General features: G+C 43.8%; 1 protein-coding gene across 6 annotated transcripts in view; it reads left to right on the top strand.

Moving 5' to 3' along the window:
• The first annotated feature begins 4,608 nt into the window (after positions 1-4,608).
• The window catches only part of LOC135201753 (E3 ubiquitin-protein ligase TTC3-like), a 202,299-nt gene continuing 190,008 nt past the window's right edge, over positions 4,609-16,899 (top strand). For 4 of the 6 annotated variants that reach the window (XM_064230982.1, XM_064230981.1, XM_064230980.1 and 1 more), the window contains exons 1-2: positions 4,609-4,765; positions 5,484-5,654. In XM_064230982.1, the coding sequence (XP_064087052.1) occupies positions 4,763-4,765; positions 5,484-5,654 (174 nt within the window). In that variant the 5' untranslated portion in view covers positions 4,609-4,762. The remainder of the gene's footprint in view (positions 4,766-5,483; positions 5,655-16,899) is intronic. The other 2 variants (XM_064230984.1, XM_064230983.1) reach the window with 2 other exon arrangements.

Below are 16,899 nucleotides of genomic sequence, written 5' to 3'. Positions count from 1 at the left end.
ACCGGCTTACGATTTCTGTCACTCTTTCTCTCTCTCTCTCATGTGCGATCATGCATATGATACCGTAGCTACCATTCAAAGTACATAGGGTTTGCTCAACTCGGCAATGGGGGCGGAGCTAATACTGTGACGTCACAAGAGTAACATTATATTGATAAAATCTGTAAAGAGGTCACATGCTTGATGTTTTTTAATACCCATTTTTTCATTTAGTCACCAAGCCTTGTTTTATTTCACATAAAAATTCCAGTTTCAACACACCTAGCTACTCCAGCTTTCTTCATATGGTTATTCTTTAGTTATTTATTTGCTTACCTACATACTGGTTTGCTGTATTCTCTTCAAGTCCATTTTTTATAACATGACAATCTCTCTCTCTCTCTCTCTCTCTCTCTCTCTCTCTCTCTCTCTCTCTCTCTCTCTCTCTCAGGTAGTAATATTATCAAGATTATAAATAATTGTTAAGAAATGTATTTAGTTATGTCACTGTGTTCATACCTTACTTCGAAAAGCAACTTCTTTTTATTTAAGCTAAAGTTAGAATGATAGATTAATTATATTTTCAAAATCCTATTACGATTACTAATTGTTATGCAATAAATACATCGAAAATGTGGATACAAGCAGTGTAAAAAATGGCAGTTACATTTGCACGACTTGACCACAAAAAAGAAAACCATATCAAAAGTATAAGAATTACATCATATACGATATAAGGTATCAAAGGAATAAATTATGAAGACGATGATACAACGAACACATTTCCAGCAAATTTCTCATTAGCACTTCATATCACATAAATATACATCCGAACACATAAGTTTACATATAACACAAACTGTGTACATAAAGGTAATAATTATGCATGCCTCAAACGATTATGATATTCGGGGCTAGATTTCAGATCTCCCACGAACGCTTAATTTTTATAATTTTTGCGTGCGTAGATAATTTTTTCTGTGCGCGCTTATGGGTTTGAAAGTAATTGTAATCGTAATGTGTCATAAACCCATTGAAAGGGTATTCTTTGTACCCTTACGTGGTACATGGCAAAATGTAATATGATGAAAATTTATGTAAGAAAAATTTGGTAAATATTTACATAAAATTTAAAAATTTATAAAACGTCTTTGACTTAGAATTCCTCGAAAATTTCTGAGACCACCTATCAATTTTATTTATGCGTTATATAATACATTTTATTGGCTTTCTAATCCATTTTTCAGTTTCTTTCTATCATCATTCTTTAGTCAGATACGCTACGAAACGTGAATGTATGTAGGTTGACGGATGAAGTAATTGCACATTTTTGTGTGCGTAGATAATTTTTCTGGGCGCGCTTGTGGGTTTGAAAGTAATCGTAATTGTAATGTGTCATATATCATTTGAAAGGCCATTCTTTGTACTTTAACGTAGTGTACGGCAACATGTAATAAGATGAAAATTTATATAAAAAACGTCATCGTAAAAACAGTTATATAAAAATTGTTATCGCAAATATAGTTTCATAAAGATATATGGTCCTTTTGTAACTGATGGCGTTTCACAAGGGACGGGAATGGCCTTTATTACCGTCTCGTAAGAATACCCGATATACTTTGACACTGTTAGCTACAGCGTACCTTGGAGGAATAATGAAAAGCTGGTTCGATGTCAACCCGCCTATTCAAAATTTTTAGAATCGTCATTTAATATACATATATATATATATATATATATATATATCTATATATATGTGTGTGTGTGTGTGTGTGTGTGTGTGTGTGTGTGTGAATATATATAATGTATGTAAGTATGTATGTATGTATAACCTCATTTCATCAGTTCCTCACTGCTTGAAGAATGATCGCAGGACTGTGGAAAACAACCTTTCACTAATTTGCTCACAAGACCTCAAAATACAGACTGATAGAAATTTTGTCCTGTGCTATAGTTTCTGCCAAATTCCTACGCGTTTAGCAAATCGTGACCTACATAGCTACTGGGCGTGCAACTTTTGAGAGTGGCTTTGCAAAACCCCAAGGAGTAACCTCAGTGAGTGAATGAGTCCCAGCTGGCTACGACGATTTTGTTGCAATCGTTACCATTACGTAACAGCAAAAACAATGATTTATTGTACTAGCGTAGACGAAAAGATGGATGAAGTAAAAAGCCAAGGCATAAACAATAAATGGAAGGCTATGGGTTGGTAAGTGGGCGGAAGAGAAAGTTTAAGGAGGAATGCGAGAGATATCACGCACAAGTAATTGGCAGGGGAGGGGGAAAGGCGGGAAATGTAGTCATATTTTCTTGTGCTGGTTAGCAAATACAGTAGGTGTAAGAACACAGAAACTACCCAGGAAAAAGAGACACTTTGCGCAAAGCTCAGGGGAATGCTTTCAACGAAAACTCGCCAAAATATCCGACGGACTTATTGATCTGGAAAGGGCATTTCCGGAAGTTTTAGGACATGCTGAACAACCTTTATTTCATGCCATATTTCGACTGGAGGATTTCATCATTACACTCATTGACCATCGTTGTACGTACCATAAGTATGTGGGTATGTAATGATGCATAATTATTTAAATGATTTTTTCGAAGTGGAATAGGAAAGAGATATTCTTATAATTAAATTACTGAATAACGTGACAGCTTCGTCTTACAAAGTTGAAGGAACTTTGATGACGAAACATGGCATAAGACATTTAGATTATCTGTAAAGAAAGAACACGTGGAAACAAATATGTAAAATTGTTGCCTCTTACCATTTATATATCTTAAGAAGTACTGAACTATTTTACAATATATTTTCTGATCATGTTCCAGTGACCTCTGTAATATTGTGAGTATAAATTATGTTAAATTGATCTTTTATGACAATTGTGAAAAACCGTAATAATTGGTTTTCATGTGCGTGGGATTAATGGGGGAAACGCTGCCTGACAAGCAACCCCATTTTGCACTTTTGTAAAAGAATCACAAAATGGAGGAACTGAGTCTCATTTCATCTTCCGCCTCACTTAATTAAGTGGTGACTTAGCAGTCAGATTCTACGGTCTCTTCAACAACCAACCATGGTTAGGGTGTTAGCTACGCGCCATTGTATAGAGAATTTTCTCTTCAAGATGAGACGTTTGATATGGACATTTCGTCGCTGTGATGAGACACTCTTGTCCGGCAACTTATACTTTTTCAATATGCACGCCTCAGCAGATATTTTTCATTGTACTTAAATAAACACACTTTGCTTTGTAAGAGCAGCCATCATGTGAAATTTTTGGCCCCTCAGGTTTTTTCACGTCGTTTTTATTTATTTAATGTGCTATGATATCGGTGATTTCCCTTTTGTATGTTTACATCCAGGCAGGGTGTACCTATTCATTGAATTACTTATCTTATCCAGGTCCCGCACCACTTCCAACGCGCTCCAGGACCACCATTATCAAATTAACAGTTTATTAAGCAGATGTATTTATTTGGTCATACTGCATATTCCACATTCACTGTTTGATATTCCTATATCATAGCATCGATTAAACAAAAAGGTTTTAAGTTTCTTTTTGAAAGACATCAAATCCTCAATCAACTTCAGCTGATTGAAATTAAATTAAAAGATTTCGCAACGCGAGGCTTACGGTCAAAATAATGTCGTTTATGAATGACTAGAACATTGTAAAGTGTGATTATTATTTCGTTTATATTGTTGAAAGTTTTATGCCTTCCCAACCGCAATAAAAGGACCACAACCTAATTAAGTTCCGTGAGACTGTCATTCAGTATTCCCAGATCTACTGAGATCTACAGAAATTTCTAACACGTGTCAGATTTTCAGATTTTTCCTATAAAATAGGCGAAATCTAAAGATTTTTGCCATTCTCCTCTTTAGTTCATAAAGAAGTTTTAGAATAATTAAAAACTCTTGTGAGTATAATTCCCAGATTTAGATATAGAGGAGGCTGAGATTTGAAGCTGCATGGTGTACTGTACAAGAATTAAAACATTTTAGGCTAAACTGTTTAAAAATTTGTGCCAAAGCCGCCTCAGGTTATAAAAAATCCCTTTGATTCAGATGTGTATATTTTTTTTGCTATGCAGTAAAGTATGATTCAGAGCATTGGGACAGATTCGAGAATGCTTAGTGGTTTCCTTGAACGACTTTATGTTAACCCTGATATGACAGTTAGGCAAATGGACAATACGTTAATGTTCCATACAAAACTATTGCGAAATACCCCTTGTTTTGAGGTTACTATAACACGCGATCTAATATAAGTGCAAGGAAGTCAAGTAGTAGTCGACAGCCTGGAATGTAGGAATCACAATTTTGTTGTTGTTGTGGAAAACAGTGATTTGAGTTGAACAGGTTTATTTTAGCAAAGCAAGTTCTTTAATTAATTAACTTCTTTAATTCTCATGTTAAGTAGTCCATATGAATGCTATAGCTATATTGGACATGTTTAGTATTGTAAAACAAATTGTATAATCCCTTAATTTTTGTTATTTATAGTATTGAATGAATTTTCTTTAATTCGTCGATCAATAAACAGGGGGATCCTGAAGATTTATTTGAAATTTTAATTTCATATTACAGATTTCTACAGATTTTTCAAAGAAACTGTTCTGATTTTTTAGAATAGTATATGGCAACACTTCTATCAGTTTCCGAGTGAAGTAGACCGTCCGTCGACAGTCGACTCGTCCGACGATTCATTTCTTCTTAGTAACCGGCTAACCGCTACAATCGCCTGTCCCCACTTCGTCACTCGCAGGACTAATTCAAATGGTAGGAACACCTAGAAGGTTCTACGTTATGTCATTATTTTGTAGAGAAAACTTGAGGGTAGATCTAGGGTACTTACCCGCGCCGGCCTAGACTATGGCAGTTGCCGTTTTTCTATGCTTTCTAGCTAAGCAGTTTTACCTACTGAACAAGAATGTAAAGTAGTGGACCCTCCACCCCACATCCCCCACCTTGGTAACATGGCTAGGCTAGGATACTATTTATGGGAACCACATTGGGAAAGCTGGCTTATCCAGCCCTTTTGGTTGGGGAGAAAACAAAATGAGGGGAAGGATTGTTTGAACAAACGTAACCTAGGGCAAGTCCTTATCGGGCACTAACTTTTACCTAAGTGAATAGGGTTGCAACCACGTTGTAACACCTAGGCTATACTGCATACCTATATACTATAGGCTATATATATATATATGATATATATATATATATATATATATATATATATATACATATATATATATATATATATATATAAAAGGAACAAATTACATGTTGGCATTAAATGAACAGTTATTTATGAACTGAAGTAGGGTAGTACCTAGTAATTTTCAAGCAGCACTGAAATCCCAAAATGCTCTTGTGTGATCTGTATCTTGGAAACCATTTATACGTATTAGAGAACCTATACCTACCTACTAGTGATCAGTAGACATAGGTAGTAGTGTACTTATTTTTCAAGTCTCAAGAGACTTTTCTTTCTTAGGAGTCTGCTGCATCTCTTCGAGGTCGGTTAGAGAAACAAAAGGAATCAAAACGACCAGTGTCCAATCTTAGGAGGAAGTTAGACTCCAAGCATAAAGCTGGTCGTTCAACGTCTACCAAGAAAAGGAAGGAGGTGAAACAGTATCCAAAGAAACGGAACTCCGTTAAACAGGCAAGACTTTTGAAATTGAGTATGCTTTGGCCAATGTATTTTTGTTTTGACACGTAATACAAACCCTCGGTCCTTTACATAGGAAATACTTACAGCGCAGCTAGACTGGTTGTAAGCTTTCTAACAAGGTAGTATGATAGTAACTGCTTGTCTGATGTTTGGGAGTCCCGCCCGACTGGAGGGTAAACATTCATTTTGCTTTCGGCCGCTGTCGAGTGAGGACGTGAGCTTTCATTACACCTTTGAGAACGAAGATTGAATTACTTCTATCACTTTTTCTCGTACTGGTACTAGTAATTGTAGAGTGAATCCTGCCATAAGTACTTTTAAATTTTTTTTTTTTTTCCCCGAAGAAGTCGAAGAAGGGGAAACGGTAGGGACGGCGTTCCCCCTCACCTGCTGCTGGAAGTTGGGGGGTTGCCTGGCGAGCCATTGGGCAACTTGGCAGCGCTACGGAGCCGAGACCTGGGTAGTGGATGTCCTTCAGGAGGGATATCTACCACCCTGTGAGTCGTGGCCACCCCTCACTTCCAACCCGGTCCACCTTCAGACGTACATTCCTGGTTCTGCCAGGGACGTAGCGCTTCGGGAAGAAGTCAAGTCCATGCTGAGCAAGGGAGCTGTGGAAGTCGTACGAGATCAGTCGCCGATCTTTTACAGCCAACTCTTCCTAGTGGAGAAGTCAACGGGGGGCTGGCAACTGGTGATAGATATCTCTCCCTTGAACCGATTCGTTCGCCAGACTCGGTTCACGATGGAAATGGCACGCTCAGTGCTTGACTTCATCAGGGAGAACGACTTCATGCTTCGGTTGACTTGAAGGATGCGTATTTCCAAATACCTATCCATCAGTCCTCCAGGAAGTACCTCTGCTTCATCCTCGATGGGACAGTGTACCAATTCAAGGCACTTTGTTTTAATCTCTCTACCACCCCACAGGTATTCACACGAGTGTTCACTCTGGTGTCAGCTTGGACCCATTTGGTCGGGATACGTCTCTTGAGGTATCTCGACGATTGGCTGGTCCTGGTGAGCTCTTGCTCGCAGTTGCTGCAGGACAGGGATTGACTCCTCGACTTCTGCCGCGATCTGGGGATCGTGGTGAACATCGAGAAGTCGGATTTTGAGCCCAAGCAGAGGATGAAGTATATACCTGGCCATGCTGATCAACACGGTAGCAGCACAAGTCTTCCCCTTAGGCTCGCGGATCAGCAGGTTCAGGGAGGCAGCCAGACGGTTCCTCTCGCGACGGGAACAGTCAGCTCAGCAGTGGCAGGTCGTGATTGGTCACCTGTTGTCACTGGAGAAGTTAGTCCCTCATGGGCGTCTTCACCTGCTGTCTCTCCAGTGGAGACTAAAGGAGTATTGGTCACAGGCATGAGATCCGCAGTCTTTCCTTGTTTCTCTCACGAAGGAAGTGAGGGAGGACTCGGCCTGGTGGCTAGACGACAGGAACCTTGTAATAGGAGTGCCCCTGCGCACTCCCCTTCTGGAGATGTTGCTGTTCTCAGACGCATCGACCGAGGGATGAGGCGTACACCTGGAAGAGTTGCTGGTTGCAGGCTTGTGGAACCATCACGACAAGCACCTTCACATTAATTTCCTGGAACTCAAGACTGCGTTCCTTGCACTCCAAGAGTGGCAACACCACGGTAGTGGCATATGTCAACAAATGGGGGCCTAGTGTCCCTCCCGTTGTACTAGTTGACGATGCAGGTGCACGAGTGGGCTGTAGCTCACTCGGTAGAGCTGTCAGCCAGATACATTCCAGGCAAGAGGAATGTAGTGGCAGACAAGCTCAGCCGCCAGAATCAGGTGATTGGGACCGAATGGTCTCTTCACCCAGACGTGGCGGAAAGGCTCTTTCACCTTTGGGGGCGTCCAGTCGTGGATCTGTTCGCCACCCGCCACAACAGAAAACTCCAGGTTTTCTTCTCCGTCGTGCCGGACCCATGGGCAGGCTGCAGAGGACACGTTCCAGCACCCGTGGGACAATCTCCTAGTCTACGCCTTTCCCCCGTTCTGTCTGATTCGCAAGGTGAGCAGCAGAGTGCTGGTCACCAGCAATCTTCGGACGATTCTGGTGGCACCCAAATGGCCTCAGGCCATCCTGAGGCCATTCGGTATCCGGACCTGCTGGCTCTTCTCTCTGAGGCACCGCAAAAGATTACCCCCTGGCACAACCTCCTGTGCTAACCACACGTGAAATGGCACCACCGATCAGTTTGATCCCTGTGTCTTCACGGCTGGCTGTTATCCATCATCTCTTGCGAGCGAGAGGCTTTTTCTCGCCGAGCAGCATCAAAGATGGCAGGGTACCTCAGGCAGTCCTCTGCAGCATTGTAACGGGAAGTGGTCCGTCTTCTGTGGTTTGTTGTCGTGGATGGGGTCTCTCTCCACTCAGAGCCACTCTTCAGCAGGTAGCGGATTTCCTCGTCTTTCTTCACCGAGAGAAGCTCCTCTCCGTCTCCGCAGTTAAAGGCTACAGAGCTGCCCTGGCCCCAGTCCTTAAACTGCAAGGAGTCAATCTTTCCACTTGTATGGAAATTTCACTCCTAATGAAGAGCTTCAAGGGGTCTTGCCCACCCGGGGAACTCAGGCCCCCAGGGTGGGATGTGATTCGCGTACTTACGAGTTTGACTTGAAGACCCTTCGAGCCGCTCTGAGAGTCGTCAGACAGGGATCTGACCCTCAAGACCGTCTTCTTGCTGACCCTGGCATCGGTGAAGAGAGTGGGAGAACTTCACGGTCTTTCCTTCAATGTTGAGCACTTGAGGGGATGGGGATCGGTGACACTTGATTTCGTCCCGGACTTCGAGCGAAGACTCTGAACCCTTCGGTCCCTGTCGACAGGTTCGAGTCCTTCACAATCCCCTCCCTGAAGAGAGCCCGCAAAGTTAGAGGTATTGGTCCAACCCTTGATGCTGCAAGAACTTGTCTGTGGCACAGGTAGTGAAGGCAGAGGTTTGGGCTGACCAGACCACCTTCACCTCTTTCTACCTTCGGGATATCGCCCACAGGTCCTTGGACACCTTTTCCTTGGGACCCGTGGTGGCTGCTCAACAAGTTGTGTAGCTTACTCAGCTCCCTGACTGGACAAGATAGCATCTCATCCTTGTGAGACTGCATGAATGGAAGAGTGAATGAGAGTGTGACTGGCTTCTCTTCCTTCTCTTCTTCCCTCTCCCTGTGGGCAGAGGGCTGCGGTCATCACCACGCTAAACAGGATGGTTGATGTAGGTAAGCCACGTAACCGAGCACCATTCCATCCCTTTCACTAGGGATGGAAGTGCTTATCCACCACTTACCTAACAAGGGGGAAAGTGGAATGCCAGCGAGAGACAAACCCAAGACTTTATATTTGCTTTTGCATAGGTACTAGTTCTTGCTTGCTATTCATAAGAGGCATGCTTGCCTCCCTCTTATGAATTTGGTCCAGGTCTGACCACTGATCCGCAATGCACACTCCAATCAGTAGGACAGAGGGTAGAAGCCCTCCCTCTGTTCTTACGACCAGAGAGGGAACCAAGGTTGGAAGAACACCAGTCTGTTCACAAGACTCAGATTCCACCCACCAAGAAGTGAGTCTTCCCTATGTAAAGGATCCAGGGTTTGTATTATGTGTTGGAACAAATCACAATTTTGAAGTAAATTGTATTTTTCCTAACTATACAAACCTGAGGTCCTTTACACATAGTCCCACCTCTTGCCACCCCTCACTCTGTTCTTGGGCCTAAAGTAAAGTGAATGTTTACCCTCCAGTCGGGTGGGACTCCCGACCATCGGACAAGCAGTTACTATCGAACTACCTTGTTAGAAAGCTTACGACCGGTCCAGCTGCACTGTTAAGTATTTCCTATATAAAGGACCTCAGGTTTGTTTAGCTAGGAAAAATACAATTTCATACATTCAACTTACCTGTCAGATATATACATAGCTATTGACTCCGTCGTCCCTGACAGAAATTCAAATTTCGCGGCACTCGCTACAGGTAGGTCAGGTGATCTACCGCCCTGCTCTGGGTGGCAGGACTAGGAACCATTCCCGTTTTCTAATCAGATTCTGTCTGTCGCCGGTAGTGTCAACATCGTTGTTACTACCTCCTGACTGGAATTATTTTTTTCAACGCTTTTTGATCATCTCTCGACTGATTTTTGTGACGTACTTGGATCGTTGTTTGGCATTCGCTATCGTGGACTGTTTTTTGGACTTGGCTTTAGATTTTCTTGAATATGTCTGACTCTAGTGTTAGTTTCAGTGTGTGTGTGAATGGGGGCTGTAAGGTGAGGATTCCGAAAGCTTCGGTAGATCCTCACACTACATGCAGTGGATGTAGAATGGTTGAGTGTTCGATTGAGAACACGTGTAACGAGTGCGAGAGATTGAGTGCGCAAGAATGGAAGAATCTAACTTCTTACTTGAAGAAGTTAGAGAAAGATAGAGAGAGGAAGGCAGTTTACAAAAGCCGCAGGAAATCTCGTGAACTTCTATCTAGTTCTGTAGCTTCTTCTTCTGATAATTATTCGCATTCTGTTTCAGCCCGTTCATAGGTTGCTAACCCCTCTGATTCTGCTTCGGAAATTACGGAACTCAGAGCTTCCTTTCAGAAAATGCAGGAAAAAATGGCAGCATTGGAAGGTAAGAAAAGTGAATGTGGTTTTTCAAGTGATTTTAGTGTCCCCAGTGTGGTGGAGGGGGCGTCTGGTCGTCTCTGCGACGCTCCCAGGTCTAGACCGCTTCCAAGCTCCCTGGCCCAGAGGAGAAGGAAAGTTGAAAGCCTTACGGAGGTTGTGGAGAATCCCCAACGATCAGGCGTCCCTTCGGCAGAATCTGTCAGACTGCCAGGGACCGCTATAGGAAAAGCTCCTACGAGATTGCTTTTCGTATTCTAGTTCGCCTTCTCCGAGAAGAGGATGGAAGGAGTCGAGGCTTTCCCGTCCGCTGAAGAGGAATTGGAAAGAACCTGAACTCTGATTCTAGCCCCGAGCGCTTCTCTGAAGAAGATGCGCCTTCGGTAATAAAAAAGGCTAGGAAGGAGTTAGATCCTTGGACTGTAAGAGATCCTCGAGCGCCTTCCAGATCTCCCTCTCCTGATTCGAACGAGTCCTTGACCAGGAACATTTTGCTAAATATGCAGGAGCAATTAGCGTCTTTGGTAGGAGTACTTTCCAAGGAGCCTACTCGTAAGAAGGATGATAGGCTTCTGATTAAAAGATCCAAATACCGATCTCCTGTCAGGCGCAACGAGCCTTCCAGGGGAGTTGTCGCACAGGCGGCCATCTCTGGGGGGAGCAGAGCGTTAGATAGGCGAGAAGTGGAAAAGGAAGTAACTCCTGCCAAGCGCCTAGCGACAGCTAGGAGCCAGGCGCCAAGTAGGCCTAAAGAGCCTGAGTTTCCTGTAGATCGTTCAAGACCTAGAACTCCAACCAAGCGCCGAGATCCAGCTGGAGAAGAGAAAGCTCCTGATAGGAGTGAAGCGCCTGCTAAGCGCAATGCGCCTGCCAAGCGAAATGCGCCTACCATGATCGATACTCCTGCCAAGCTCCAGGAGTATTCAGAACTAGATGCGCCTTCCAAGGGCCAGGAGTATTCGGAACGCGATACGCCTGCCAGGCGCCAGGAGTATTCCGATCTCGATACTCCTCCCAGGCGCCAGGAGTATTCCGATCTCGATACTCCTCCCAGGCGCCAGGAGTATTCTGAGCTTAATACTCCTCCCAGGCGCCAGGAGTATTCGGAGCGCGATGCGCCTACCAAGCGCCAGGAGTATTCGAAGCGCGTTACGCCTGCCAGGCGCCAGGAGTTTTCCGAACATGATACTCCTCCCAGGCGCCAGGAGTTTTCCGAACATGATACTCCTCCCAGGCGCCAGGAGTATTCTGAGCGAGATACTCCTGCTAAGCGCCAGGCGCATGAAGAGCCTGACAACCGCCAGGAGTCTTCCAGGCATCAAACTAAAATTATCCATGACTCTCCTAAGGATAGGCGTAGAGAGAAAGTAACTCTTAGTCCCTCTCCTATTAGAAGTGCTTCTTCTTCGGAAAGGAAGAGATCAAGGGAGGAGACAGACGAAAGAAGGGAGCCTTCTCCTTCCGAGCCTATTAACTTAGAGGACGTCTCGGAGGACGAGATTACTAATAAAGAAGGACTTTCAAATTATAAAGTTCTTTCTTCTCTCCTTTTAGAAGAGTATGGAGATTCGTTGACTCCAGCTGCTCCTCCTTCTCCACGCTCTCTCTTTTCAAGTACGAAAGCTCACAAGTCTTCCTCCTTCCTGAAAATGAAGCCGGCCATATCCATGAAGAGGGCCCTACAATCTCTTGACTCCTGGATCAAGACAAAAAAGGAGTTAGGAAGGACAGTTTTTTGTATGCCTCCTGCTAAACTAACGGGTAGAAGAGGCATATGGTATGAGACGGGGGAGAATATGGGATTGTCTCTGGCCGTTTCAGCCGAGTCAGACTTCTCGAGTCTCGTAGACTCCTCGAGGAGACACGCCTTAAATTCGGCCAGAGCAACATGGGGTCTTTCGGAGATGGACCACCTCCTCAAGGGACTTTTCCACACTTTAGAAGTATTTAACTTCCTGGATTGGTCCCTTGGGGTTCTGGCTAAGAAGTCCCAGGAAAAGGAACAACTAAACCCCCGAAGCCGTACATAGTATCCTCACATGTATTGATAAGGCTGTTCAAGATGGAACGGCGGAAGTCTGCTCCCTCTTTGGTGCGGGAATACTAAAGAAGAGGGCGGTTCGCAGTGCTTTTCTCACTAAGGCCGTCTCTCCTTCGCAGAGGTCCGTTTTGTTGTTTGCGCCTCTTTCAGAACATTTATTCCCTTCTCAGTTGGTGAGAGACATTGCTCATTCACTAACTGAGAAGGCCACTCAAGATCTCCTTAGGCAGTCTTCAAGGAAGAATAGACCAGTGGCCAGTGAGGAAAAGAAAGGGGCTCGTCCAGCTCAGCAGCAGCCCTTTCGAGGAGGCCCTCCGGCTAGATCTATCACCAGAAGGAAGACAACAGAGAGAAGGGGAAGATCTTCCTTCCGTCCATTTAAAAAGGGAAAATGAGAAAACTATCCTCCAGACACCTGTAGGAGCCAGGTTACTTTTCTTTGCGGGAGCCTGTGAAGACATAGGATCCGATACTTGGTCGATGTTGATCATCAAGAAGGGTTATTATATCCCTTTCAAGGACAGCCCTCCCTTGACACCATCACCGAGGGAACTGTCCGCCAAATACAGGGACCCTGTTCTGATGGATACTCTTCGTCAAATGGTGGAGCAGATGTGGGACAAAAGAGCAATAGAACTGGTACTGGATCACAGCTCCCCGGGGTTTTACAATCGCTTGTTTCTTGTAGCGAAAGCTTCGGGGGGATGGAGACCAGTACTGGATGTAAGTGCGCTGAACAAATTCGTAGAACAGCAAAAGTTCAGCATGGAAACGTCTGCTTCAGTCCTGGCAGCACTCTGTCAATGAGATTGGATGGCGTCCCTAGACCTTCAAGACGCATATTTCCACATCCCGATTCACCATTCGTCGAGGAAGTACCTTCGTTTCATGTTCGAGGGAAGGATCTATCAGTTCAGGGCCCTGTGTTTCGGCCTGTCCACGGCTCCCCAAGTCTTCACAGACTTGATGAAAAATGTGTCAAGACACCTACATATGAAAGGGATAAACGTCTCCCTATACCTGGACGACTGGCTCATCAGGGCCAGGTCTCAAAAGCAGTGTTTGGAGGATCTGTCAACAACTTTGGAACTGACAAAATCATTAGGATTGATCGTAAACCTCGAGAAATCTCAGATGGTCCCCAGCCAGAACATGGTTTATCTGGGGATTCAGATGGATTCTTGGGGTTTTCGAGTATTTCCTTCTCAAGAGAGAATAAAGAAAGGTTGTACCACAGTATCGAGCTTCTTGGAGAAAGAGCGCACTTCAGTGAGGGAATGGTTGAGCCTTCTGGGGACCCTTTCCTCGCTCGAACAGTTCTTTCCTCTAGGAAGACTACATCTCCGTCCGCTTCAGTTCTTCCTGAGAAGGAGTTGGAGTTGGAAGACAGGACAACTCTCGAACACGTTTCCAATCTCAGCAGAAATAAAAGATCAATTAAGGTGGTGGTTGACCCCCTTAGAAGAGAACAAAGGAGTATCCCTGGAAGTACGGAACCCAAACCCGACATTGTTCTCAGAAGCGTCGGAGACAGGTTGGGGTGCAACCTTAGGATCCAAAGAAGTGTCAGGCACCTGGTCGGAAGAACAGGTGTCATGGCACATAAATTGCAAGGAGCTATTAGCAATTCACCTTGCGCTAAAGAGCTTCGAGCACATAGTCAGAGACAAAGTGGTACAGATAAACTCCGACAATACTACCGCTCTGGCTTATGTCAAAAAACAAGGAGGAACTCAATCTCTCGCCCTATACAAACTAGCAAGAGATCTGCTGATTTGGTGATCTCGGGATAGGTGGACCATCATTGGTGTCGATCACAATTGGAGAATGGTCACTGGTATGCCAGTCATCACTTGTTCTCCAACTAAAATCAACACTGCAGTTGGAGCTACATATTGAAAGGTCGATGCAGGAGACGGTGCCTGTCTGAATGTGGTAATGAGTAGGTTCTCCAGTATTAAGAAGACCTTTATCTTCAGTTTCTATTAAAGATGCCATCATATTCCCTTTTTGATTTGATGTTACATCTCCCCACAATGGATGTCTACTATTGAAGTCACCAAGTAGAAGAAATGGCTCTGGTAGTTGCTGCATCAAGTATATCAAGTTCTCTTGGGAGACATGGCTATTGGGTGGAATGTAAAGGGAACATAAAGTATATTTCCTTCTTAAATCAATTCTTACAGCCACAGCTTGAAGTGGAGTATTTAGTTTCACTTGGTAGTGTGGCACATCTCGACGGATGTAGATGAGGGATCCACCATGATTTCCCACCTCTAAATCAAATTTAGTTCTATAGTGAACATATTCCCTAGGACAAGGGGTATATTCACCTAGCATGGTCTCCTGCAAACATAACCCTACAGGGGAGTACTCATAGATCAAAAGCTTGACTTCCTCATATTTTGCTCGCGGTCCCTGACAATTCCATTGAATAATGGAAGTGAATTTATTTATGTTTGGGACCAATATTATGGTTCCTTTTGACAAGATTGGGAGAGCTCTTTTTCCTACTAGGGGGAGGCATTTTAATGGAAGGTTTTGTTGGCCTCTTGGGTGGAGTTGCCTTCATAGAGCCAACATCTTTTCCTTCAGTGTCCTTGACACTGAAGGGTTTTTTAGTTTCTTTACTCTCCATCTCTGTCGAGACGGAGAAAGCAAAGGTGTTCTCTAAAGAGACTACCTCGAGAGTGTTTGTATTGCTGGCAGTAGCCAGCTCTGCCTCTAATGAGGCAGAAGTACCAGCGAGGACTGGCACCAGGGGACCAGCATCTGCTGGTTTGTCCTCCAAAGAGGAATTGGCACCAACAGAAGCTGGCACCAGACCAGCAACCACTGGCCTTGCCTCCAATGAGGCAGATGGTGGAGGGTGTATCTCAATTGGCACTTCAATTTTTTCGAATTCCATACTAGGGCCTTTCTTGTTGGTTCTAGTGAACCTTGTCTTTACTTTCTCATCATCAATTGACTCTAATGATTCAGTTAGCTGTCTCTTTAATGATTCTTTATTTGATTCTACATTTGTGCTCCTAACTTGGGTTTTTTTATTTGTGTCTTTCTTTTGGTTTCTTAATTTTGCTACTACAGTAGCAAAACTTAGACCGGGTCTTACAATCTTTGCGTTGGCTCTCTCTCGTGCTTCCTTAAATGTTGTTCTTTCTATTACTCTAATGGCTTGTATTTCCTTTTCTAGTAAATATATATCACACTGCTGAGACGATGATGCATGTCCCTCACCACAGTGAACACATTTAGGTTCCCTGGTGCACATTCCATGCTCATCCTCTCCACAGTTGACACATACTGCAGGATTTTCTTGCAATTTGGATCGGCATGATTGTAGGGTGTGTCCAAAATGCTGGCAATGGAAACACCTTCTGGGTCTCGGGATGAACTGCTTTACCTTAAACCTATACCAGGCTGCAAAGACACATTCCGTAAGTCTTAAGGTGTCAAAAGTTAATATTAAGGTAGGCTGAGGTATTCTGTTATTATCAACCTTCTTCGTCATCCTGTCCACCTTTATTACACCCTGGTCTTTTAATTCTGTTAAAAGTCTCTCCTCAGAGAAAGCCATCAACTGAGGGGCATAAATCAAGCCCTTGCTGGAGTTAAGGCTGGAGTGGGGAGTACACTCCACCGTAACTCCCGCAAGGTCCGACAATCCCATCAACTTGATACTTTCCTCTGGGGAGATGCTTTCTACCAGGAGCATGTTTCCATTCTGCGGTGTTATTTTTGGCTGTCTTCCACAACATTTAACGATTTCCCTATGCACTTGAAAAATGTCTATATTGTCACCTTCTAGCTTTAAATTAAGGTATTTATTAAAGGAATTGGGTACAAAGACCCCAGGAGCTATTTCATATTTATTATTTTTCTTCATGGCAAATGGTTCCAGTGTGACAATACTGGAACCAGATGCTTTTTGTTTAGTTTTCCTGGCTGTATTATATTTACTCGCATTGCTTTGGGTCGTCAACTGTGTCCTTCTGTCATTTGGCCCAGGGATACTACACTGATCCTGGGGACCGACCATGGAAAATTGATGTTTGGGTTCCGAGGACAAGTCCTTTGATGAAAGCATAGGGTCGTCAACAGAAATAGGGGGGGTTGCCATAAAACGTAAAATACATAGTTCATCCAGATATTCCCCATACCCACCATGGAGTCACACTTAGAGGACGGGTCATCCCTTTTATTAGGGTCGTCTAGGGGTAATTACTGGATATACACCCTATCCCCAGTGCTAAGGCGTCATGATGTCCGTCGAGATCAGACCCGGCATTGAGGATAGGGTTTGACATTAAACTTTCCCCTCGCTCGACCACGTCAGGTACTAGAGTTCTACGGGTGAGGTGTCATGCCGTCCATCCTCACCCTCCTTCATATCCCAAGATTTAGACTAAATCATGTCCAAAACCAAGCCAATAGTCATCATCATAGAATCCATACCTTATAGGGGGAGGTAGGCAGAAAGATGAAATGTTTTTAGTAGAAGAAAAAGGGCTGACTTATTTCGTTGGATCAAAAGTTTTTGATAAATATATATTTGGTTTAATTTTAATAGTTT

This window comes from Macrobrachium nipponense, chromosome 28 (assembly GCF_015104395.2).
Source record: "Macrobrachium nipponense isolate FS-2020 chromosome 28, ASM1510439v2, whole genome shotgun sequence".
NCBI classification, from domain to species: Eukaryota; Metazoa; Arthropoda; class Malacostraca; order Decapoda; family Palaemonidae; genus Macrobrachium; species Macrobrachium nipponense.
This window is presented reverse-complemented; position numbering and strand designations above follow the sequence as displayed.